Source organism: Coregonus lavaretus (genome assembly GCF_964263955.1).
Source record: "Coregonus lavaretus genome assembly, chromosome: 7".
NCBI classification, from domain to species: Eukaryota; Metazoa; Chordata; class Actinopteri; order Salmoniformes; family Salmonidae; genus Coregonus; species Coregonus lavaretus.
The window spans coordinates 35,694,128-35,721,861 of record NC_139994.1 but is presented as its reverse complement, the minus strand read 5'-3'; the positions used below and the strand labels follow the sequence as shown (position 1 = coordinate 35,721,861).

Below are 27,734 nucleotides of genomic sequence, written 5' to 3'. Positions count from 1 at the left end.
TCCAATCAATTGAATTTACCACAGGTGGACTCCAATCAAGTTGTATAAACATCAAGGATGTTCAATGGAAACAGGACGCACCTGAGCTCAATTTCGAGACTCATAGCAAAGGGTCTGAATACTTATGTAAATAAGATATCTGTTTTTTATTTGAAATACATTTGCAAAAATTTCAAAAAAACTGTTTTCACTGTCATTATGGGGTATTGTGTGTAGATTGATGATGATTTTTTTTTATTTTTTATTTTAGAATAAGGCTGTAACGTAAAAAATGTGGAAAAAGTCGGAATACTTTCCGAATGCACTGTAGCAGTCTAGTTATACCGATAGCCTAATATAGTATACGTGAGAATCTCTGGTAATTTAACCTACATTGCACGTTCAGAAAGTTTTCATACCCCAACATTTTGATGTGTTACAGCCTGAATTTTCTAAACAGCATTGTTGTCTGAAAAGCATCAAAACAATGTTTTGTACTGATGGGGAAAAACAGTCTTCAAAAAGTAATTCCTCAATTTCACCTTTAATTTAAAAGATAAATGCGAACTTCATTATCCAAGCATCACACGGAACACATCCACAGCCAAACTCATTCCATAAACCAGTCTAAATAATAGGTTGCGCTGACAAAAAACATAAGTTAGCGACCTAACAGCTAGACTTGTTTACAATGTACCACATCTCTGGTGAGCACAAGGGAGAAATGTAATAGTGTTGCCAACTAAGCTAACAGCAGAAACTTCTTTATGATGGCAGACATGTTTGTTTATGTTTGTCAAGCGAAAACACCCTAATCCCAGAATGCCATTCACTATAAAACGCAAATAAACAAAGTCAAAGATGGCTGCCCCCATTGCCCAAAAAATATTAACTTTGTTTGGCCTCTTTTAAGTATATTACAAATCTTCGATGTACTTCTTACAATGTATACAAGAACAGGAGCACATGACTTCACAAGTCGTTTACAGTTTTTGAAAAATTACAAAGCAAATAAAATGTTATCACCTCACAAATCATCATCCCAAATACAAGCCTACTGGCCTAGCCTAAACATAGAGTGAAAGCTACAGTGTTGCCAGATTTGAGTGAAACCATTTAGGGGGGTTTGTGGGGGGGGGGGGGGTTCATTTCCATTGTGGGGGATTTCAAGTCCATGGGGGGTAGAAATACAGGAAGGTATCATGGGGAGATATGATGCAGGAAATATTACTATGATGGAGGATTAATCAATAAATGGGGGGCAAGCACAGGAGAAGTTTATAAACTAAATAAATATAAAACCCCTGGAAAGGGGGGGTCTGAGCTGGCAACCCTGAGTAACGATAGTTACAATCTAAGTCAGTTGAGTGAACCATCCCGTCTTGTTAGAAAATCTTTGGTCTGACAGAAGTTTACGTGACAACCAGAATGCATTGTATGATGTCAACAAACATGGCGCCACACATATTTGGCATTTAGCTTAGCATCAACTCATCATAAATCAGTATAACCTTCCAAAATGTATTTTACACACATCATACATTACAATCTATGCAAGAACCGGAATACATGTCACCAGTACTTGAAAACGTGTATAAAACAGTAAATACATTATGCTCCATACATACGTAGAAATGTATGCACACATGACTGTAAGTCGCTTTGGATAAAAGCGTCTGCTAAATGGCATATTATTATTATTATTATTATTATTATAATACGGTGTGCTACAGTAGAAACGACAACACGATATACAGAAACTATATTAATAGCGTAATAAGGCATTTACTGTACTTTGATAGGAACGCACACATGTCCAAAGTTATTATTAGTATGGAAAACAACAATGATGGCAATATGGGTGCCAGCCGGAAAATGTGCCAGGGGAAAAAAAAGTAAGTGCAAGTTCTGTTCTGACTGGAGATGCGCAAAATGTCTACATAATTGATCTGGGGAAACACTAGGGAAGTGCTTGGGCTCTCGAAGAGAAAAGTTTGTCCGGCTCAATAAAGCCTCAACCATAAATTGTCCGCAACAGTGAAATGGGCTACTTCTACAGTGAATTAATGAGGAGGCAGAACACACCTCAATTCAAACGGTTGTTATAAAATAAAACTTGTTAGAAAATAATAATAAGTTGAAACATAGCCTATAGATAATTAGCAAGCAGCATGCCTTGGTTTGAGGGCAGCGTGGGTTTACTGTCCTGTTGCGTAACAATCACATTTTGGAAAAGTGAGTGCATTCTGACATCACGCACATAAAAAAAACCTCACTCATATTTAGAACTCACGCGTGAAAAGGTTAACATGAGGTTTTAATGACTACCTCATCACTGTACCACACACATACAATTATCTGTAAGGTCCCACAGTTGAGCAGTGAATTTCAAACACAGATTCAACCACAAAGACCAGGGAGGAATTCCAATGTGTCGCAATTAAGGGCACCTATTGGTAAATGGGTAAACATTTAAAAAAGCAGACATTGAATATCCCTTTGAGCATGTTGAAGTTATTAATTGCACTTTGGATGGTGTATCAATACACAGAGTCACTACAGAGATACAGGCATTCTTTCTAACTCAGTTGCTGGAGAGGAAGGAAACTGCTCAGGGAATTCACCATGAGGCCAATGGTGACTTTAAATAAGTTACAGAGTTTAATGGCTGTGGTAGGAGAAAACTGAGGATGGATCAACAACATTGTAGTTACTCCACAAAACTAACCTAATTGACAGACTGAAAAAAGGAAGCTTGTACAGAATAGAAATATTCCAAAACATGCATCCTGTTTGCAACAAGGCACTTAAGTAATACTGCAAAAAATGTGGCAAAGCAATTCACTTTTTGTCCTAAATACAACATGTTATGTTTGGAGCAAAAACAATACAACACATTAGTGCATACCACTCTCCATATTTTCAAACATAGTCGTGGCTGCATCATGTTATGGGTATGCTTGTAATCGTTAAGGACTGGGGAGTTTTTCAGGATAAATAATAAACTAAATGGAGCTAAGCACAGGCAAGATCCTAGAGGAAAACCTGGTTCAGTCTGCTTTCCACCAGACACTGGGAGGATAATTCACCTTTCAGCAGGACAATAACCTAAAACACAAGGCCAAATCTACACTGGAGCTGCTTACCAAGAAAACAGTGAATGTTCCTGAGTGGACGAGTTACAGTTTTGACTTAAAATCTACTTGAAAATCTATGGCAAGATCTGAAAATTGTTGTCAATGATTACATTTACATTACATTTTAGTCATTTAGCAGACGCTCTTATCCAGAGCGACTTACAGTTAGTGAGTGCATACATTATTTAATTTTTCATACTGGCCCCCCGTGGGAATTGAACCCACATCCCTGCTACATCCCTGCCGGCCATTCCCTCCCCTACCCTGGACAACGCAGGGCCAATTATGCGCCGCCCCATGGGTCTCCCGGTCACGGCCAGCTACGACAGAGCCTGGATTCGAACCACCCGCCACTCGATCAACAACTAATTTGACAGAGCTTGAAGAACTATGAAAAGAATACTGGGCAAATGCAGCATTTGTGATAATGCCGTTGTACAAGCTTTATGACACAGTTTCAGTTACATACAGTGCATTCGGAAAGTATTCAGACCCCTTTACTTTTTTCACATTTGTGACCGACCGCCGGTCTTATGTAGCAACATTTGAAATTGTGATTTTTACATTGGATAAAAGCAGAGACACAGAGCTACAAAACTGTATATTATACACTGCATTTGAGGAACAATGGGAAAGTAATTCTGCTTAGAAAGTTGATAAACTTGTAACCACACTTTTGAGAAAATGGCCCTTGAATGTTTTGGTACACCTACTGGAGAGCTCTTCTTTGTCTACACCCATTCAGCATTGTTCACACCCTCTTAAGCCAGCCCCACTCATCTCTTTAAGGTTTCACATGTGAAGTCATGTGCTAAACAGTGAGTAGTTTAATAAAGATTAAGACTAAAAGTGGTAAAAGTAGTAGCCTACAATAAGGAAAAATTCCAGGTAAACAGAAAGTGTCCAGATAAAAATATTAGAAGACATAGCAGCAATATCAAAAATAGATAGTGTCAATATTTTTACACTGGGAACTCGCACCCAGTGATGAACTGGTCCATCCGAACCACGCATGAACAAGGGAATCTATATTCGGAGAGCCTGTTTCTGTCCTGCCCTTGACTTTGGTGCAGGGCATGTGATGTCCATAGCCTCTTTGTCGCAAAACTCCCTGATCTTCTCAAAAATATAAAAGTTTGTCTAGCTGTGTCCAGTCCAGGTGGGTCTTGTACAGGCAGACCATCTATGGGAGGAAGGATGTCAGCGTTGCGCAGCAGCTGAAACCTGGTCCCGACTGAGTCCGAACGCTCCTTGGCGACAACACCAGGCTCCAGAGCATCGAAGCTGTAAAACAGGAAATAACACAAAAAAATTAAGATATTACCACCTTGCATAACATCAATTCACCTTCCAAGTTTAGATAAGAAGAATAACCTCATACAATGCAATGAAAATGATATTCACCTGAAGTGCTGGTACTGCTTGATCTGTGGCAGCAGCCTGAAGTACGGAGTCAGGTGTTGTTGCCAGCCATAGCTTTCCACCAGCACCGTACCATCCTCCAGTCCAACCAGCTGTGGGATGTTGACCCGTCACAGTGCTGTCCTTCACAACACCAGCAATCTCGGACAAAGTGTTCACTCTGGTCTTTCTGAAGCACTGCTTGATGAGGCCAAAGCACCAGTCGAGGGCAAACTTGGTGTGGCCTGTGATCAGGAAGTGCAGGTCCAGACTGGGGTGGAGCTTGTGCATGGTCCACCAGGCACAATACCAGAGCACAAACTTGTTCTTGTTTTGGCCACTGCAGTTATCACAATTCAGGTCCACACGCGTTTCCCCAACTCCGTAGTTGAAGAAATGGTGCATGTAGTTGATGACTGCGCTGCTGCCTTTGCTGGATGACATGCCTTCATCAATCAAGTAGTTGACTTGTGGTATTCCTTCACAGCAGACACAAAACAAGCCACACTTGTGAGGAGTTAAAAAGTAGATGGGACCTGGCTGCATAGGGTCAGAAGGATAGTGCACCTGCAAACAACAACAAAAGAACATTAAGATACATTTAAATTGTCTCACCCGTCAGTCTGTCTTTACACAGCTCAGTGAAAGGCATTTGCCTCACTACCGTTCAAAAGTTTGGGCTCACTGATAGAGGGATTATGATTATGACTAAAATTGTTAACCCCAATACTGATGATGACTGTGTGAACTGTGTTAGGGTTATCATTATAAACCCACTAACAGAGGGGGTGAGTTAGAAACTGCTGAGACAAACATTCCAGGATGAAGGGGACTGAGAAACTGGTTAAAGGCCTCCTAAAGGTGGGCGGCGCAAAGTGCCTTTGTGTGAAGTGGTATAAAAGCTGTATATGTGTTTTTTGGCGGCAGAGCTCTCCATGATTAAACATACAGATCATTCTTGCTGGTTGTGGACCTTGAATCATTTATGATTAAAACCAGAGCCTTACAACCGCTGGTAATGATTCAAGCTTTGGTTGAATTAGAGATAGAAATTCTCGTGACAGTCACTTAGAAATGTCCTTATTTTCAAAAGAAAAGCAATTTTTTTGTCCATTAAAATAACATCAAATTGATCAGAAATACAGTGTAGACATTGTTAATGTTGTAAATGGCTATTGTAGCTGGAAACGGCTGATCTACATAGGCGTACAGAGGCCCATCATCAGCAACCATCAGTCCTGTGTTCAAACATTCCAGGATGAAGGGGACTGAGAAACTGGTTAAAGGCCTCCTAAAGGTGGGCGGAGCAAAGTGCCTTTGTGTGAAGTGGTATAAAAGCTGTATATGTGTTTTTTGGCGGCAGAGCTCTCCATGATTAAACATACAGATCATTCTTGCCGGTTGTGGACCTTTGTTTAATTCATGATTAAACCAGAGCCTCTGGGAAATATTCAGAGCATTAAGTTTGATTAGAGAGAGAGAAATTCTCGTGACAAATGGTCATTCGAGCCGGATCTCAAAAATACGTCTTTGTCGTTCTGAGGACACCGAAAACCGTGCACGGGCGGATGATAGCATCCGTATAGAATAGACCTGGCCTTTGACGTTAAGGTTATAAACAGGCCGGTGATTAACCTTATGAATGATAAAGACCTTGACGAGATCTGAAAAAACATTTAAATCCCAACTGCAAGGATGAGGTCAGTAATTTTTATTCATGGATTTTGGTGAAATGATTTGAACTTGTATAAGAATAGTAATTCTTGTGAAAGGCAGAGAATAATTACCAAAATCTCATAAGACTTGCCATATTCTAGAGTGGTAAAGCACAGTAACTTAAAGGAAGGAAGGGGGTCTGAAATGACTCAAGGTAATAGGCCAATACCAAAATAAACTAGTTAATATTGAGATTGTACTGGGTACAGTGTTTACAATATAAACAGGAAGGGAGATAGATACATTTAAACAAGTCAAGATTCATAAACAACTGGGGATTTGCTCTGTCTGTTTCATGAAACTAGAGCTTTACGACCTATGGGTTACGGATAGTGTTAGCAAAAAATCATATAAGGTTGTATACGTGTGAGACCTAATGATCCATCGAAATACGCGATAATTGTTTCAAGGAAGGGACGGGGTTGCGTGAGAAAAAAATGGTTGTCCCATCCCTTTCATGAAACTGGGGTCTTAAAACACTGGGTTACAGGTTGAATCATTTAAATGGTTGATTACAAAAGCAGATCATAACATTTGCTCAAAAGTCGCACCTAATAATAAGTCCCAAAGAAAATAATTATTGATTGAATTATTCCTAAACTTTTTTCTTATTTTTCTACCATGGGAAATAAATATTCTAAAGAGGTCCGAGAATTAACGGGGGATGAAAGATATAGGTTAGGAAGAGATCAAAGGAATATTTATTATGGATCCATTTGGGAGAAGAGGTATGGATTTATTGGGCATCTTAATGTAGAGAAATTAGAGGCTATGATTAGGCAGATGCATGTAAATTGCAGAACGCATTTGAAGAAACAGCGAGACTAGGGAGCTAGACACAACGAGAGTATGGTTTTTGGAGTCTCGGAAGAGTCAGGAAAGACTAGAGAATTTAAACACAGAGTTGAAGAGATTAGATAGCTATAATAAGCCAGGGAGGCAGAATAGGGGAGGAGATAAGAGGAAGTGCTTTAACTGTAACAAGGAAGGTCATTTTGCAAGAGAGTGTGGGGCCCCGTGTAAATACTGTAATAAAACAGGTCATAACCATCGCGACTGCAGAGATAAAGGAAAGGGCAGTGTCCTGGAAATGACAGTCAATTTTTTGGTTCCACAGGTAAAAAGTTTGAAGTGATTTGTGTCGATTAAGAATTGGCTAAACACACCACGAAGCGATTATTTGGGAGGTACCTATACATTTCTAACGATATATACGTATGAACTTGCTCACCCAAACGTAGACGTACGTCATGGGTGAGAAAGTAGAGAATATGAGTTTAAGGTTGTACCGTTGTTGGATCATGTGATAAGGTTTAATGGGTAATCGGACCATAACTAATGTGGTTATAGAAGTAATGTATAATATAGTAGAAAGCCAATATAGGGTTCCATTGAACTATTATGGTTTATTGGGCATTTCAATGGCATAAGGTGAAATCTGTATGTATGAGTGGAATTCAACAGCTGGTATGGGTGGTAACCGGATACTACTGAGTATTTGGTTTGGTGATTTGTAGCGTGGGTTGGGTTAAATAGAAAGGCTCACTTATTCAACAGGAATAGGTGCGGGGAGAGAGTTTGTGTGTTGCCGAATGAGGTGAGAGTTAAAAACTACTGAGAATAGAGAAGTATTATGGACATACTATCGTAATAAATAAACTGAACCAAACATGACGCTACTACAGCAATAGAGGATGGTTAATGTTGTTACGTTAGTTTTTAAATTGGTGATTTCTAAAACGATAATCTGTTTATGGTACGTTGAACAATGGGATATAGTTGTGACTATTAGGATGATGAATTGTATAAACATTGGTTATAAGTATGAAGTTATTAAACAATAGGTTTATATTTTAAAAACATCAATGCAACAGGTTGCGATGATTAAATTAATAGAAAGGGATTATAGGTTTATATTAGAAGGTGCAGTGAACTTAATGAAACGTGGTATTATATAGTGTCTTCCAGGATTGATGGAAGTCTCCTGTAGCATTATGTTAAGGGAATGCCTGGGATAAAATATGTCTTACTTACACGGAGTATGTGATTGTATTGGCTAATGAATGAAATATGACATTTACAGGGGCGACAGGAACAATGGAAGGGGAGACAGATTTTCCTATGGTGTTGATCAAATAATTGATAATGGATCATTTGAGATGAGATCACATGGAGCAGATTTAGGGTTTCAGTAATCATTGTGAGATTTAAAGAGGATATGATCTGAAGGGTAATCAATTACAACATAATCATTGTATACTCGAGGAATTTTGAGTGGTTTTATGGATTAGTTATGAGGAATTAGATTGATACAAACGATAATTGATGAGTTAGGACTGGGGATATCTGTATCATGTGTTGTGTGTACTTACCATCTTTAGATTACTGATGGTAATTGAAGGTTAACAAAATGTATAATTCCTCTTCCAGGAGAAAGAGATTAGTTTATCTCATTGGAATGTTGCCCAGGGCTAGGGGGAGCAGTTTAGTGGAGTTAGGCAGTATTTACGTCGTAAAAGTGAGCTACCAAATTAAGTGGGGCCTGGCTATTTTGGTTGTTGTTTTTCAATTGGGTTTTTCAAATAAAAAAACAACACACCTAGTATGATGTTTATAAAGGGTTGTTATTTTGAATTTAGGGGGTTTTCAACAGTTCAAAGGTGATAAGTCTTAAAGGAGCACACACAGTGAATTTTATGGAGTTTTTCGGTTTTGACTGAGTTTAGGGTATACATGATTTCTTATGAGAATAAATGTCATGAGGACTTAATGAACACTTGGGATAAGTAACATTTATGAATTTTTAGGATGATGGTAAGATAATTTATTGGTACATTTGCAGATTGTAGCAAGAGAATGAGCAGTAGTAATTAATGTGTTATGGGTTAGATTAAATGTTTTAGAGGTGTGTAAGTGATGTGGAAATCCATGGCTGTCCTATGGCTGTCCTACATTATCAGTGAATGAAAGCAGAAGGGAGCCTTTTGCTTCTCTCCTCAAACAGAGAGGAAAAAGCTGCCAGGGTTGAGCAGAGTTCAGGCTAAAACCTTTCTTTCCTTTGCCATCTTCTTGATTGGTTACAGCATGAAGCGGGGTTTGTGTTAGGTTTGAAAGATTTAAGTATGGACCTGTCATGTCCAACCATCAGTCTTCAGGTCAAGCCCGGGAGTGCCGGGGTAGAACAGAGTTTGAACTAAACATGAGTGTTTTTACAAGATAAGAGATTGATTGGATTACTATTGATTCTGAACTGAATTAAAGTCGAATTTAGCCGCCATAATAGACAAAGGAAGTGGGATGAGCAATAAAGAAGCAAGGGACAGTCTCAAAAATAAATAAGGGATGGCAATTGGATGATAAATTACCAATATTACCTAAGTGATTGTTTAGGTAGGTGGTAATATTGACACATGGGCAGAGACATGTGTCAAGAGGGGGGATGATAGTAGATGGTAGGATTAAATAATAAATATACAACGGAGAGGACAAAATACTTAAAAACATTTTTTTAGATACAGTCTAGAAAGAGAATACTGATGTGAACGGTATGATTAGAGCGGGGTTAAGGAAAACACACAGGAGAGCAGGAAGAAATGGGGTACAAGGTCTACGATCGTATTAATGACGATCAGGAGGACTCCAGATAAAGAATGGTTATTGCAATTGGAGAAGGGATTTGGTAGACCATACAGAATGCCCGAGTTAGGAGGACCGGAGCAGTCAGAAATAGAAATTGAGAGCACCCTAGCAGAACTCGTGAGAAGGTAGTTTATTAACCACACCCGTATGTCAGAGGTTTTGTGCCCCACAGGTGAACTAAAGGAGAAGGTGACCCACTCTATCTAACCAGGTAACTGGTGAGCATCCAGTCCCTAAAGAAGACAGACTGGAAGCAGGCCTGTTGGGAAGGGCCCTATCAGGTTATATTGGTCACTGCCTTTGCCATTAGAATAGCAGAAAGAGCAACCTGGGTCCACGTTACCCACTGCAAAAAGGTAAGAACACATACAAGCACCACTGAACACATGCAGAGTTAGAGAGAAGAACTGAACCAATAGGGTCTGGGGATCACCTCTGTTAACGAAGATCTCCTACCCCGACCTATCATCACTGTAGTGTGTTCTCAGGGTGTGAGTATGGGGTAGTACCAAGCAGAAAGACTGAGGACAGGAGAGGGTTAGCGGTTTTTGGGAATATGGGTGACTTGAGCTGCATCATAGTCTTGGCAATGGTCTTGATATGTCAAGATCCACCACCAATTACGCTATGCCCTTACCATTGTTAAGAAGTAAAAGAGAAGAGAAGCGACCCGACATACTGACCGTCAGGGACGAGTGGCCTACAAAATGGGAGTCAGAGAAGGGCAGACTGTAGGATTCAAAATAAGGGTTAGGGACGTAGCCAACGGGTGGGGTACATGTCAATAAGCAATTTGGGATTATAAAATCCCATTATATTCGTGTTCGGCCCCCACGGCGGATTGTTCCTAGACTCAAGTGTTTAAATACACTTGGGGATGGGGATATGAGACCGGGCGGGACTGAACATCCAGATGGGGGGTAAAGAGAAACAAAGACATCACCAATTATCAATTGGAGATAGTAGTAATGTGAATGACTTAAGTTCAGAAGTACAGGAGAGAATTCTGAATCTTACAGCCCCTGTAACCGATGTGTGGTGGGCGTGTGCCAGTAAAGGCAGAGAATACCAAAAGGGTGGCTAGATACGTGCGCACTAGTTCTACTGATTCAGCTAGTTAGAATTAGTCACCAGGAACCAAGGAAAGGGTTAAACAGACGCAGGAGGAGTTAACAAGAAGGAGAATAGCCCTATTTAGATGGATGTGATACCAAGGGGGGGGGGGGTATCGGATGGATACCAAGCAATTAGGGGAAGGGTTTACTACCATGTTCTTTTGGTGGGTGACAATAAACAAAAATGTGGATGGGATTAATGATATCTATTATGACCAACAACGATTTATTGGCCAGACTAGGGATGCAGTGAAAGGGATCTCTGAACAATTATCCGCCATCTCACTCATGACTTAGGAAAAGACGTTGGCTCTAGATCAGGCAGAAAGGGGCGGTGTCTATAGAATGGTAAGCCATTGTTGCACATTTATCCCTAACAACACCACACCGGATGGGACGGTCACCAGAGCTCTTGCAGAATTAACTGCTCTAAGTGAAGAATGAGCTGAGAACTCAGGAGTTAGTACATCGTGGATAGGGTGGTTTGATGAAATGTTTGGTAAATGGAAAACCATAGCAGCCACCATCTTGGTGGCAGCCAGCGTTTATATGGGTATTCTTGTATTATGTGGTTGTCTTGTTCCCTGTGTCCGAGGGTGAGTAAGGCGTTGGAGAATGCAGTGTCTCAACCGATGGTGAGATATGGAGGGAATCCGGACTCTGACCAGTGGAATGTGAAAAACGATCCTCCAGGCTTGGTGGATGACGAGGACTTTGACCCTGAAAGACCGCAATTGGATGAAACGTTTATTAGTTCTGACATATGAAGATCAGATTGATCATGCTTGTAAATACATTTATCCTAAGGGTGTAAAAATTTAGTCAAAGGGTGGATTGATAGAGGGATTATGATTATGACTAAAATTGTTAACCCCAATACTGATGATGACTGTGTGAACTGTGTTAGGGTTATCATTATAAACCCACTAACAGAGGGGGTGAGTTAGAAACTGCTGAGACAAACATTCCAGGATGAAGGGGACTGAGAAACTGGTTAAAGGCCTCCTAAAGGTGGGCGGCGCAAAGTGCCTTTGTGTGAAGTGGTATAAAAGCTGTATATGTGTTTTTTGGCGGCAGAGCTCTCCATGATTAAACATACAGATCATTCTTGCTGGTTGTGGACCTTGAATCATTTATGATTAAAACCAGAGCCTTACAACCGCTGGTAATGATTCAAGCTTTGGTTGAATTAGAGATAGAAATTCTCGTGACAGTCACTTAGAAATGTCCTTATTTTCAAAAGAAAAGCAATTTTTTTGTCCATTAAAATAACATCAAATTGATCAGAAATACAGTGTAGACATTGTTAATGTTGTAAATGGCTATTGTAGCTGGAAACGGCTGATCTACATAGGCGTACAGAGGCCCATCATCAGCAACCATCAGTCCTGTGTTCCAATGGCTGGCACGTTGTGTTTGCTAATCCAAGTTTATCATTTTAAAAGGCTAATTGATCATTAGAAAACCCTTATTATTCGTATTAAGGCAAATGAAAGTTCACATGTTCCAGAAGGCATTTCTGCCCCCCCCATATTCATCTCCTGTGAAGTAGTGACGCGCGACATACGCCTAGTTTCCTGAAACGAGTCACATATGAGGGGAAATAGTCGGTCACTTAACCACTCCCCCAATGACATGACATCCTCCCAGCACCTAGCTAATGTTAGGCTCCATGTTTTTAACTTGCTAAATAAATAGCTAGCTATATAAACAGATAAGCTAGCTCAGGGTTGTAAATCTCAGTCAGCGCACGGGACATATTGAGAAAAAAAATAACAAATACGCGGCCCATTGTTTTATCCTTATGTACATAGGATGCTGTATATAGTATTTTAACATATTAAAAGAAAACAGATAAATCATATTTGTCCAGCCTTTGCTGCTATGCTTGCAACTGTGCATAATATGCTGCAACCCTAATCAAAAACGATTTAATAACTCAATATAACAAAAACATAGCTATAGGTTGATGTAACATTGAAATATGTAACATGTTTTTCATTTTTTTGCACCGTATGGATCACCGGTGCGGTTGAATGCAGCATTGCTGTATGGTGCTCTCAGAATGTATTGTAGTTGAGTAACCAGTCTAGGCTACTACTCAAATGTTGCTGTAATAGGCTAACATGTTTCTCCTTTGCATGGTGTTTTGTTGCAGGTTTTGTTTTTTGGTTATTCATTGACAAGCTTTAAAAACCGAAGCAAGACTGCAACATTTTAGTAGCCTAGCTAGGACTGTGGCATGTGTCTGTAGACTTTCCCTCCACTGCATGCTGTAAACGGGACACACGAAAGCAATGCAATTGAAGTTGAATTCACCGATGCGAGCGCATCAGGCTGTAATTTCATAAAGTAGATGACTTAACTGTTGACTCACTTATACTCGCTTGTGTGTCCTAGTCGGCCCGCGGGCCATGTGTTTGACACGTGCACTATCCTATTAGCCACATTATGACGGACTTATGATAATTGCCCTTGCTAGTTTAATTGTATTGACATTCCCAGCCTTAGTTACAGTTGTCCGTTTTTGTTCAAAATATTGAGTCATTGAAAATGAAACAGTGCATCCCGAATGGGTGGAGGCAGCAAACAATGTACCAGGCCAGCTGTGATTTACAACCTGATAGCAATATTTTTTGGGACTACCAAGAAATGTATTGGGGAATTATATTAATCATGCACTGAATTTGCATCCATCTATTCTGCCAACAATCCCTTGCTGTATGTCATGGAATTGAGTCAAATATAAACTATTTTTAAAACCTCTTATAAAGTTGGTTTTGAAGCATGAACTGGGAATTTGATATTTTTGACTGATATGATTGTTTGTTTCATATCTGCAGTAGTTAAAACGCTGTCAGTTCCACTTTAAATAGTTATTCTAATTTTGCATAATATTGTACATTACATGCAGGTGGATTATACACAACTAGAATATAAAAATTCATTTGTGATGAACATTTACACCTACACATTCCATAGATGGCTCACTTCTTTGCACTTAATGGAGTCCTTAATATATATAAAAATGCCCCCTTCCTCTACCAGTGGTTCTATCTCTTCTAAAACATTTGTATCCAGGAACATCAATCATATTCGTTAACATTTTATCATGAAGCCAGGTTTCTGTAAGACATTTTAAAAAATCTACAGTTGAAGTCGGAAGTTTACCTACACCTTAGCCAAATACATTTAAACTCAATTTTTCACAATTCCTGACATTTAATCCTAGTAAAAATTCCCTGTCTTAGGTCAGTTAGGATCACCACTTTATTTTAAGAATGTGAAATGTCAGAATAATAGCAGAGAGAATGATTTATTTCAGCTTTTATTTCTTTCATCACATTCCCAGTGGGTCAGAAGTTTACATATACTCAATTAGTATTTGGTAGCATTGCCTTTAAATTGTTTAACCTAGGTCAAACGTTTGAGTAGCCTTCCACAAGCTTCCCACAATAAGTTGGGTGAATCTTGGCCCAATCCTCCTGACAGAGCTGGTGTAACTGAGTCAGGTTTGTAGGCCTCCTTGCTCGCACACACTTTTTCAGTTCTGCCCACAAAGTTTCTATAGGATTGAGGTCAGGGCTTTGTGATGGCCACTCCAATACCTTGACTTTGTTGTCCTTAAGCCATTTTGCCACAACTTTGGAAGTATGCTTGGGGTCATTGTCCATTTGGAAGACCCATTTGCGACCAAGCTTTAACTTCCTGACTGATGTCTTGAGATGTTGCTTCAATATATCCACATCATTTTCCTTCCTCATGATGCCATCTATTTTGTGAAGTGCACCAGTCCCTCCTGCAGTAAAGCACCCCCACAGCCTGATGCTGCCACCCCCGTGCTTCACGGTTGGGATGGTGTTTTTCGGCTTGCGAGCCTTCCCCTTTTTCCTCCAAACATAACGATGGTCATTATGACCAAACCATTCTATTTTTGTTTCATCAGACCAGAGGACATTTCTCCAAAAAGTACGATCTTTGTCCCCATGTGCAGTTGCAAACTGTAGTCTTGCTTTTTTATGGCGGTTTTGGAGCAGTGGCTTCTTCCTTGCTGAGCAGCCTTTCAGGTTGTCGATATAGGACTTGTTTTACTGTGGCTATAGATACTTTTGTACCTGTTTCCTCCAGCATCTTCACAAGGTCCTTTGCTGTTGTTCTGGGATTGATTTGCACTTTTCGCACCAAAGTACGTTAATCTCTAGGAGACAGAACGAGTCTCCTTCCTAAGCGGTATGACGGCTGCGTGGTCCCATGGTATTTATACTTGCGTACTATTGTTTGTACAGATGAACATGGTACCTTCAGGCGTTTGGAAATTGCTCCCAAGGATGAACCAGACTTGTGGAGGTCTATAATTTTTTTCCTGAGGTCTTGGCTGATTTCTTTTCATTTCCCCATGATGTCAAGCAAAGAGGCACTGAGTTTGAAGGTAGGCCTTGAAATACAGTGGGGAGAACAAGTATTTGATACACTGCCGATTTTGCAGGTTTTCCTACTTACAAAGCATGTAGAGGTCTGTAATTTTTATCATAGGTACACTTCAACTGTGAGAGACAGAATCTAAAACAAAAATCCAGAAAATCACATTGTATGATTTTTAAGTAATTAATTTGCATTTTATTGCATGACATAAGTATTTGATCACCTACCAACCAGTAAGAATTCCGGCTCTCACTGACCTGTTAGTTTTTCTTTAAGCAGCCCTCCTGTTCTCCACTCATTACCTGTATTAACTGCACCTGTTTGAACTCGTTACCTGTATAAAAGACACCTGTCCACACACTCAAACAGACTCCAACCTCTCCACAATGACCAAGACCAGAGCGCTGTGTAAGGACATCAGGGTTAAAATTGTAGACCTGCACAAGGCTGGGATGGGCTACAGGACAATAGGCAAGCAGCTTGGTGAGAAGGCAACAACTGTTGGCGCAATTATTATAAAATGGAAGAAGTTCAAGATGACGGTCAATCACCCTCGGTCTGGGGCTCCATGCAAGATCTCACCTCGTGGGGCATCAATGATCATGAGGAAGGTGAGAGATCAGCCCAGAACTACACGGCAGGACCTGGTCAATGACCTGAAGAGAGCTGGGACCACAGTCTCAAAGAAAACCATTAGTAACACACTACGCCGTCATGGATTAAAATCCTGCAGCGCACGTAAGGTCCCCCTGCTCAAGTCCAGGCCCGTCTGAAGTTTGTCAATGACCATCTGGATGATCCAGAGGAGGAAATGGAGAAGGTCATGTGTTCTGATGAGACAAAAATAGAGATTTTTGGTCTAAACTCCACTCGCTGTGTTTTGAGGAAGAAGAAGGATGAGTACAACCCCAAGAACATCATCCCAACCGTGAAGCATGGAGGTGGAAAAATCATTCTTTGGGGATGCTTTTCTGCAAAGGGGACAGGACGACTGCACCATATTGAGGGGAGGATGGAAGGGGCCATGTATCGCGAGATCTTGGCCAACAACCTCCTTCCCTCAGTAAGAGCATTGAAGATGGGTCGTGGCTGGGTCTTCCAGCATGACAACGACCCGAAACACACAGCCAGGGCAACTAAGGAGTGAGTGTGTAAACAGCGCCGGAAGAAGATGGCTGCCGTTTTACAGCCCTCTAACCAATTGTACTATTATGTGTGTTTTTCCGCGTTATTTGTAATTTATTTTGTACATAATGTTTATGCCATCGTCTCTTATAACCAAAGAGAGCTTCTGGATATCAGGACAGCGATTACTCACCTCGCGTTGGACGAACACTTTTTCTTCAACGAGGCGTTCGCGAAGGATATTCTACAGACTCCAGACAAGGCCCAGATCCCCGTCATTCGCGTGAGGAAGAGACGGAGATACCGTGGACGTAGGTCGGGGTGCCTTGTAAAGATCCGACGGCGAACGAGTAAACTGCCTCTCCCATCAATCCTATTAGCCAACGTTCAAGCTTTGGATAATAAAATGGACGATTTAAGATTACGGTTATCCTACCAACGGGACATTAAAAACTGTAATATCTTATGTTTCACGGAGTCGTGGCTGAATGACAACAATGACAACATTCAGCTAGCAGGCTATACGCTACATCGGCAGGACAGAACGGCAGACTCGGGTAAGACGAGGGGTGGCGGTCTCTGTATTTTTGTAAACAACAGCTGGTGCACAAAATCAAATACTAAGGAAGTCTCAAGGTTTTGCTCGCCTGAGGTAGAGTATCTTATGATAAGCTGTAGACCACACTATTTACCAAGAGAGTTTTCATCTATACTTTTCATAGCTGTCTATTTACCACCACAAACCAATGCTGGCATTAAGATTGCACTGAATGAGTTGTACAAGGCCATTAATCAACAGGAAAACGCTCATCCAGATGCAGCGCTCCTAGTAGCAGGGGACTTTAATGCAGGGAAACTTAAATCCGTTCTACCTCATTTCTACCAGCATGTTAAATGTGCAACCAGAGGGGAAAAAACTCTAGACCACCTTTACTCCACACACAGAGACGCATACAAAGCTCTCCCTCGCCCTCCATTTGGCAAATCTGACCATAACTCTATCCTCCTGATTCCTGCTTATAAGCAAAAACTGAAGCAGGAAGCACCAGTGACTCGGCTAATAAAAAAGTGGTCAGATGACGCAGATGCTAAGCTACAGGACTGTTTTGCTAGCACAGACTGGAACATGTTCAGGGATTCTTCAGACAGCATTGAGGAGTACACCACATCAGTCACTGGCTTCATCAATAAGTGCATCGATGATGTCGTCCCCACAGTGACCGTACGTACATACCCCAACCAGAAGCCATGGATTACAGGAAACATCCGCACTGAGCTAAAGGGTAGAGCTGCCGCTTTCAAGGAACGGGACTCTAACCCGGACGCTTATAAGAAATCCCGCTATGACCTCCGACGAACCATCAAACAGGCAAAGAGTCAATACAGGTCTAAGATTGAATCATACTACACTGGCTCTGACGCTCGTCGGATGTGGCAGGGCTTGAAAACTATTACAGACTACAAAGGGAAGCACAGCCGCGAGCTGCCCAGTGACACAAGCCTACCAGACGAGCTAAACCACTTCTATGCTCGCTTCGAGGCAAGCAACACTGAAGCATGCATGAGAGCACCAGCTGTTCCGGACGACTATGTGATCACGCTCTCCGTAGCCGATGTGAGTAAGACTTTTAAGCAGGTCAACATTCACAAGGCCGCAGGGCCAGACGGATTACCAGGACGTGTACTCCGAGCATGTGCTGACCAACTGGCAAGTGTCTTCACTGACATTTTCAACATGTCCCTGACTGAGTCTGTAATACCAACATGTTTCAAGCAGACCACCATAGTCCCCGTGCCCAAGAACTCTAAGATAACCTGCCTAAATGACTACCGACCCGTGGCACTGACGTCTGTAGCCATGAAGTGCTTTGAAAGACTGGTCATGGCTCACATCAACAGCATAATCCCAGAAACCCTAGACCCACTCCAATTTGCATACCGCCCCAACAGATCCACAGATGATGCAATCTCTATCGCACTCCACACTGCCCTTTCCCACCTGGACAAGAGGAACACCTACGTGAGAATGCTATTCATTGACTACAGCTCAGCATTCAACACCATAGTGCCCTCAAAGCTCATCACTAAGCTAAGGATCCTGGGACTAAACACCTCCCTCTGCAACTGGATCCTGGACTTCCTGACGGGCCGCCCCCAGGTGGTAAGGGTAGGTAACAACACATCTGCCACACTGATCCTCAACACGGGGGCCCCTCAGGGGTGCGTGCTCAGTCCCCTCCTGTACTCTCTGTTCACCCATGACTGCATGGCCAGGCACGACTCCAACACCATCATTAAGTTTGCCGACGACACAACAGTGGTAGGCCTGATCACCGACAACGATGAGACAGCCTATAGGGAGGAGGTCAGAGATCTGGCCGTGTGGTGCCAGGACAACAACCTCTCCCTCAACGTGACCAAGACAAAGGAGATGATTGTGGACTACAGGAAAAAAAAGAGGACTGAGCACGCCCCCATTCTCATCGACGGGGCTGTAGTGGAACAGGTTGAGAGCTTCAAGTTCCTTGGTGTCCACATCACCAACGAACTATCATGGTCCAAACACACCAAGACAGTCGTGAAGAGGGCACGACAAAGCCTATTCCCCCTCAGGAGACTAAAAAGATTTGGCATGGGTCCTCAGATCCTCAAAAAATTCTACAGCTGCACCATCGAGAGCATCCTGACTGGTTGCATCACCGCCTGGTATGGCAACTGCTTGGCCTCTGACCGCAAGGCACTACAGAGGGTAGTGCGTACGGCCCAGTACATCACTGGGGCAAAGCTCCCTGCCATCCAGGACCTCTATACCAGGCGGTGTCAGAGGAAGGCCCTCAAAATTGTCAAAGACTCCAGTCACCCTAGTCATAGACTGTTCTCTCTGCTACCGCACGGCAAGCGGTACCGGAGTGCCAAGTCTAGGTCCAAAAGACTTCTCAACAGCTTCTACCCCCAAGCCATAAGACTCCTGAACAGCTAATCATGGCTACCCGGACTATTTGCACTGCCCCCCCACCCCATCCCTTTTACGCTGCTGCTACTCTGTTAAGTATTTATGCATAGTCACTTTAACTCTACCCACATGTACATATTACCTCAACTAGCCGGTGCCCCCGCACGTTGACTATGCAACGGTACCCCCCTGTATATATAGCCTCCCTACTGTCACTTTATTCTATTGTATATATAGCCTCCCTACTGTCACTTTATTTTTTACTTCTGCTCTTTTTTTTCTCAACACTTTTTTGTTGTTGTTTTATTCTTACTTTTTTGTTTAAAATAAATGCACTGTTGGTTAAGGGCTGTAAGTAAGCATTTCACTGTAATGTCTGCACCTGTTGTATTCGGCGCATGTGACCAATAAAATTTGATTTGATTTAAGGAGTGGCTCCGTAAGAAGCATCTCAAGGTCCTGGAGTGGCCTAGCCAGTCTCCAGACCTGAACCCAATAGAAAATCTTTGGAGGGAGCTGAAAGTCCGTATTGCCCAGCGACAGCCCCGAAACCTGAAGGATCTGGAGAAGGTCTGTATGGAGGAGTGGGCCAAAATCCCTGCTGCAGTGTGTGCAAACCTGGTCAAGACCTACAGGAAATGTATGATCTCTGTAATTGCAAACAAAGGTTTCTGTACCAAATATTAAGTTCTGCTTTTCTGATGTATCAAATACTTCTGTCATGCAATAAAATGCAAATTAATTACTTTAAATTATACAATGTGATTTTCTGGACTTTTGTTTTAGATTCCGTCTCTCACAGTTGAAGTGTACCTATGATAAAAATTACAGACCTCTACATGCTTTGTACAGTGGGGGAAAAAAGTATTTAGTCAGCCACCAATTGTGCAAGTTCTCCCACTTAAAAAGATGAGAGAGGCCTGTAATTTTCATCATAGGTACACGTCAACTATGACAGACAAATTGAGAAAAATTAATCCAGAAAATCACATTGTAGGATTTTGAATGAATTTATTTGCAAATTATGGTGGAAAATAAGTATTTGGTCACCTACAAACAAGCAAGATTTCTGGCTCACAGACCTGTAACTTCTTCTTTAAGAGGCTCCTCTGTCCTCCACTCGTTACCTGTATTAATGGCACCTGTTTGAACTTGTTATCAGTATAAAAAGACGCCTGTCCACAACCTCAAACAGTCACACTCCAAACTCCACTATGGCCAAGACCAAAGAGCTGTCAAAGGACACCAGAAACAAAATTGTAGACCTGCACCAGGCTGGGAAGACTGAATCTGCAATAGGTAAGCAGCTTGGTTTGAAGAAATCAACTGTGGGAGCAATTATTAGGAAATGGAAGACATACAAGACCACTGATAATCTCCCTCGATCTGGGGCTCCACGCAAGATCTCACCCCGTGGGGTCAAAATGATCACAAGAACGGTGAGCAAAAATCCCAGAACCACACAGGGGGACCTAGTGAATGACCTGCAGAGAGCTGGGACCAAAGTAACAAAGCCTACCATCAGTAACACACTACGCCGCCAGGTACTCAAATCCTGCAGTGCCAGACGTGTCCCCCTGCTTAAGCCGGTACATGTCCAGGCCCGTCTGAAGTTTGCTAGAGTGCATTTGGATGATCCAGAAGAGGATTGGGAGAATGTCATATGGTCAGATGAAACAAAAATAGAACTTTTTGGTAAAAACTCAACTTGTTGTGTTTGGAGGACAAAGAATGCTGAGTTGCATCCAAAAAACACCATACCTACTGTGAAGCATGGGGGTGGAAACATCATGCTTTGGGGCTGTTTTTCTGCAAAGGGACCAGGACGACTGATCCGTGTAAAGGAAAGAATGAATGGGGCCATGTATCGTGAGATTTTGAGTGAAAACCTCCTTCCATCAGCAAGGGCATTGAAGATGAAACGTGGCTGGGTCTTTCAGCATGACAATGATCCCAAACACACCGCCCGGGCAACGAAGGAGTGGCTTCGTAAGAAGCATTTCAAGGTCCTGGAGTGGCCTAGCCAGTCTCCAGATCTCAACCCCATAGAAAATCTTTGGAGGGAGTTGAAAGTCTGTGTTGCCCAGCGACAGCCCCAAAACATCACTTCTCTAGAGGAGATCTGCATGGAGGAATGGGCCAAAATACCAGCAACAGTGTGTGAAAATCTTGTGAAGACTTACAGAAAACGTTTGACCTGTGTCATTGCCAACAAAGGGTATATAACAAAGTATTGAGAAACTTTTGTTATTGACCAAATACTTATTTTCCACCATAATTTGCAAATAAATTCATTAAAAATCCTACAATGTGATTTTCTGGATTTTTTTTCTCATTTTGTCTGTCATAGTTGACGTGTACCTATGATGAAAATTACAGGCCTCTCATCTTTTTAAGTGGGAGAACTTGCACAATTGGTGGCTGACTAAATACTTTTTTCCCCCACTGTAAGTAGGAAAACCTGCAAAATCGGCAGTGTATCAAATACTTGTTCTCCCCACTGTACATCCACAGGTACACCTCCAATTGACTCAAATGATGTCAATTAGCATATCAGAAGCTTCTAAAGCCATTACATCATTTTCTGGAATTTTCCAAGCAGTTTAAAGGCACAGTCAACTTTGTATATGTAAACTTCTGACCCCACTGGAATTGTGATACAGTGAATTATAAGTATATAATAATAATATATAATAATATGCCATTTAGCAGACGCTTTTATCCAAAGCGACTTACAGTCATGCGTGCATACATTTTTGTGTATGGGTGGTCCCGGGGATCGAACCCACTACCTTGGCGTTACAAGCGCCGTGCTCTACCAGCTGAGCTACAGAGGACCACATAAGTGATATAGTCTGTCTGTAAACAATTGTTGGAAAGATTACTTGTGTCATGCACAAAGTAGATTTCCTAACCGACTTGCCAAAACTATAGTTTGTTAACAAAACATGTGGAGTGGTTGAAAAACAAGTTTTAATGACTCCAGCCTAAGTGTATGTAAACTTCCGACTTCAACTGTAGACTCGACCCAGTAAGCAATGATCTAATCTCGTCACACTTTGGAACCAAACTTCTTATATTCAGATGTCCTCCAAATATGTATTTTGGTTTTACTTTGGGATCCCAGAACACTTTAGCATGATTGATCACTTGGAAAAAATAAAGTTTGCCTCTGTTTTGATGTAGCAGTGTTCTGCAACCATGACAACCATGCAGTAGCGTTGGGTGTGTAAAATCATTGTGGAAGCCAAGCCAGTATAAAAGCCATATTACAACCTATATGTTGACATAATTTAGTTGTTTGCTCTATAACCCGTTAGTTTATACGCCACCGTGATATACAATAAGGCCGTGACAACAAAAAGACAGTCACACAGCGGCGGAATAAATTCAACTACACATACGTTTGTTTCATCACAAAACCGGAGAGCAACATCTGGCCGGTGAAGTCCACAAAGCAAATATTGCATGTAACAAACAGTTACATGACCTACAGCATGGTCAAGCAAGTTAATGTTTGACAGTTTACTAAACAACTACTGATTTAGAACCACAGAGTTACCGCAGGTCAGCACGAAGACAACAGGAGCACTGTCTCCGCTATTCCAGCACCATTTCAACTTAAACATTGTCAAATCAATAAGGTTATATATGGTTAGTTTAATACAGTGAAAACAAACAAAGATATCAAAAACAATTTAGTCCAATCAACGTTCCTAATTATCATGTGGCTGCCCATGGTACTGATTTCTGTGTGTCTGTGTGTGTGTGTGTGTGTGCAAGTTAGCTACTGCAGGTTAGCTACTGCAGGTCAACAACACAAGCAGACCGGAAACAGACACGTTTTTCTGACAATGACGCTTTGGGTATGATTTGATTGGTAGGAAGTCAAATCCAAACTGGCCTCCCTTGGGGATAGCCCACAGTCGAGCTCAGCTCAACGCTGATTGGCTAATTGGCCAAATGCTTGCTGGCATCAATCAATCAAATGCTACAGTTGCAACACGTTAATGGTCCAGACAGCATCAGAGACATGGGCACTGTTTCTCTCACTGATGATTTCTCCGGGTGAGATTCAACCACTTGCGAATTGAAGGAAAATTATGAAAACAGAGATGAAAGAGAAATGATTTTATAATTTGTATTTGTTTTTATTGGTCAAATATTTGGGGAAGCCTGGCTTTCACTTGCAACCATGAATACATGCCACTGCAACCATGCTGTCAATCCTCAGCCAATCAATACTGTTTACACTGCTTCAGTATTGGGAGAGAAAGGGTTTGGGCAAAGTGGGATGGACAGACTGGGTTGTGTGTAAAACAACAACATTGCTGTGAAAGTTTCTCATTGTAGCTCTACATATCTGTTTAACCATACACGTTCTAATGAGCTATGAATATGTGAGCCCTTTAGCACTGATTTTAGGTCTAGTTCTGTTGTATAACCCAGTATGTTTGAAATTTGTTTCGAATTTGTTAACATTTAGCATACTGCAAGCAATACTTCACCCTAAGGCACCTATTCTCTTATCAGATTGGAAGAGATTGGACATGAAGATTTGTAGAGGACACAGCTACTGTATTATTATGCCCAGGTGAAAGTGTTGTTGTAAATGTTTACAGGGAAACTATATATTATCATAATGTAAACTACACCAAAAGGTAAACAGAGGAGTAATTGACAACATACTGAGTAGGCCTAACTCAACTTGACCTGGATTATTAAGCCATTTTTCATATGTTCAAAATCTACTATTGATCTTTATCTATAAGGTGACAGGAATAACCACATGCAATATGTTAATTAGGGAAAAGGAAATAATTCCAGAAATTTCTTGAGATCAAAAGCCTAGCCTATTATTTAGCAGACAGTTGAGGACACCTATTGCTTTTAAATATAAAAATTGTGTTTATATCATAGGCCTATGCAGTGTCGTGTTCGAGACCACCTAAAGAGAGACCGATTCAAGACCAAGACCGGAGCAAATCGAGTCGAGACCAAGAATGGAGAGGGGCCGAGACCGAGTCAAGACCGAGACCAGTAGAGAGACGATGGGTCCGAGACCGAGTCAAGACCAAAATAATTTGAGTCCAATTCAAGACCATGATTGTAATTTTGTATTTCTGTGTTCATATTTCAGAAGAACATAGATACTTTAGACATTCAGAATGGGGAAACAAATGCATGCTGAAGGCATATAGAGCCACTCTACAAATTATTACTAACCCAAACACAGTGGGGAACAATGAAGGCCTTCTACGCTTTCAGATAAATGCTAAAGATTTATAAAATAATAAAAATAATTATGTTCTGATTTAATCTCTTCAGTTTTTGTTAGAAAGGAAAGGGTTAACACTGAAGAGGAAAAAATATCCAAATCAGGCTTTTTCCTTTGGTGGTCTCTGGGGAGATAAATCTAGCTAGCCAAGTCAGCCATTGGCTATGCCATCAGACGTTTGATAGAAGGCATCTGCCATTCAACAGTATTAGGGCAAATTTTGGAGTGACAGTGGAATCAACCAATCACATTGAGTTGTAATGGGTGGGACCATTTTTACCAAAATGTATGGAAACTTTTGCCTTCTCGAAGGCCAATAGGCCACTGCGCAATAGCGAGCAGTAGTTTTCCCACGGTCTAGCTAGCTAGCTTTTGTCATAGGCTAGTTTGCAGCGGCTGCAGCAGGTGTTATCGAAGAGGATGTTGCTGCTCATTTGTTAGCTTGTCCCTTTTCAAGAATAACTTTCAACAAGAAGTTAAGTTTCAAATGATTATCTGGTGAGATGAACTGTGTTTTTTATTGCAGCTCGCGTGCTGTTAGCCATCTCTTTGGAAATAACTTGTGTGTGGAACATTGTTGCATTTAAACTTTAGATAACTGGTTACTTTGTGTGCTAAACATGAAATGTTTTTTGCAATGGGAAGTAATAGTTGTACATTTCAATTGGGAAATGCTTGGCCTAATGATTGTGTTTTTTTATTCTTATGATTGGGACCTAAGGTCTTATTTTGTCTGAGTGAATGGACTGCTTATCCTTTAACATCATGCTGTGTGTGACTGCGGTCTTTCCATCCGCCCTTTGCGTTGGTGTAGTGGTGCCTGGAGAAGTGGGTCCTGTGTGAAGGAAAGGCGCCATGTGTGAAAAATCCTATGTTTTCTTATAGATTTTTCAGATTTTCACTCTCAAAATCACACTTTAAAAAATTTAATAAAAACGACAGAAATGTGACGTTCTAAGTCCACAACAATCCTTAAACCTCAGAAGACCATTTTTGAGGTCTAGAAAAAATCTAAAAAATATATTTTTGGAGTGTGTAGTTGCCCTTTAATTCAATTGAGCAAAACAAAATGCCTCCCCATTGATACAAATCAGCATTATATATTTATGTCAGGTAGGCCTACATTGCGGTCAACATTTAATTTGGAAGTTTTTTTGGAAAAGCCTTTAGAAATGTTAATGCAAACAGTGCATGATGACTGAATTGCGCATCGCAAATAGCCTACTAACCAAGACTAAGGACCAAACTTTTTGAATACCTAGTTTGCATACCCATTGTTGCCTTAGTTAGCATTTACTGGTAGATATAAGTTGAAACATCTTTCCTACCTACCAGCTACCGATGTCATTCTTCTGTGAGCTGCACACTCTTGCTGTCTGCAGATGATATTCCGCTGAAACTACTTTGTGCATTATTTCTCTATTGTACTACATAATTACTAAGTCGTATACCTCCACTACACTACTTTGAAACGCAACAGTAGGGATTAAGAAGAAGTGAGGCAATGCCGACTGAAAAACAAAGTGGGTATAGGGTGTATACCTGCGTATAGCCTCCACTATACCACTGGCACTTTGTGTTTTACAAAAAGTGCGCTCTCTGACCTACATGAGTGCGCTGGTATTATGGTTGCTGTCCTTTCAGCATCAGGAGCCTGTCACACACTGAAAGTCCAATACGCTCGACACATGTCTAATAGTGAGGCTGCAACTTGTCAACAATTTCCCCCACTCTTCCCTACCAGCAAGTCAAATAAATTCCTACAAAGTTTGAGGATATTTTTCAACTAAAGTAAAGGATAGTAATGTTACGAGTAAAGTAGGAATCCCAGTTTTCAATAGGCGATAAGATATTAATGTTTCAAGAAAGGAATGTAAATGTATATATATTTGGCCTGGTGTAGCAGTTTTATGCGCTGAATGAATGGAAGCTGATAATGATGAGTTTTTCACTCCGCTGGTCTCGGGAAGAAATTACGAGTCCTCACTGTCCGAGACCCGAGTCAAGACCGAGTAAAAATGTATCCGACACCGAGACACTCATTATGTTGTCTCGAGACCGAGTACTACAACACTGGGCCTATGACAAATAAAATAAGTAGTGTTGAGGGCCTAAAGAACATACTGTCACCTGACCTCATCGAATTAATTGCATCACACCCACCCAGCCAGTATCCGCGTGAACGAAACTCTGGATATTTGTGTGATACGATGACCACCAGAGAAGCGGGAAGAGAGCCGAATAACAGACAGATGCCCAGATATAGCAGCCTATAATAATCACCACCACGTAACGCATGAATACTCTCGCAACCTACTTCTCTATCTATAAACCGACACTATGAGATATCCTGTGTTTACTATTATGTTATACACAATGTTCAGGGTAAAATGATACAGCCTATCGACTCCTACGCGGCTTATAGGCTACATCTCAATATCCATACAATTACAGCGCGATAATACAATTTATATCACTACACTGTAGGCTATTACTGTGGCCAGGAAAAGCGGAGTATAACAAGACTGCTACCAACGCACCAAAAAGCCACAGGTGTCCCCTCTCTCTGCTCATCCTAAATAAACGCTGGCTCAGCAAAACGCTGAATCAGCGAAATGCAGAGAAACTATTTAATACGAACGATTCAACAATTCCCTTTGGCGTTCATTTACTGACACCGACCGACGGCAAGAACAAATAGACAGTAGCCTAAGCAAATAATAAGCAGGGTAGTGCCCCAGTATCTGTGCGTTAGATTTCGACGTTGAATATGACGTGTATCGTCGACATTTCTAACGCACAGATACTGGGGCAAATAAGTAGCTGTAAACAACATATACAGGCGCGTTAATAGCCTACTGTAGCCTACCTGATATGACGGAGGAAGGTCCAGGCGAGATATCAGAAGTGCCCTCTCAAGTCTCCTTTGATTTTCGAGAGGTGTGTCTGCTCTCTCGCTGTGTTGTAGC

The 27,734-nt window shown here is 41.3% G+C and overlaps 1 protein-coding gene across 1 annotated transcript; it reads right to left on the bottom strand.

Moving 5' to 3' along the window:
- Nucleotides 1-507: 507 nt before the first annotated feature.
- LOC311132242 (uncharacterized protein) lies at nucleotides 508-27,734 on the bottom strand. Its single transcript, XM_084165472.1, has 3 exons — nucleotides 27,635-27,734; nucleotides 4,521-5,084; nucleotides 508-4,400 (listed from the first exon to the last, which is right to left on the bottom strand). Exons 2-3 carry the CDS (start codon nucleotides 5,061-5,063, stop codon nucleotides 4,317-4,319), a joined length of 627 nt encoding a protein of 208 aa, XP_084021598.1. The 5' UTR covers nucleotides 5,064-5,084; nucleotides 27,635-27,734; the 3' UTR covers nucleotides 508-4,316.

Excerpts from the sequence above, each read along its gene's own strand:
- LOC311132242 (XM_084165472.1), bottom strand. The coding sequence starts at position 5,063 with ATGCAGCCAGGTCCCATCTACTTTTTAACTCCTCACAAGTGTGGCTTG. Across the intron at positions 4,401-4,520 it reads AAGCAGTACCAGCACTTCAG|CTTCGATGCTCTGGAGCCTG; the intron begins GTGAATATCATT and ends CCTGTTTTACAG.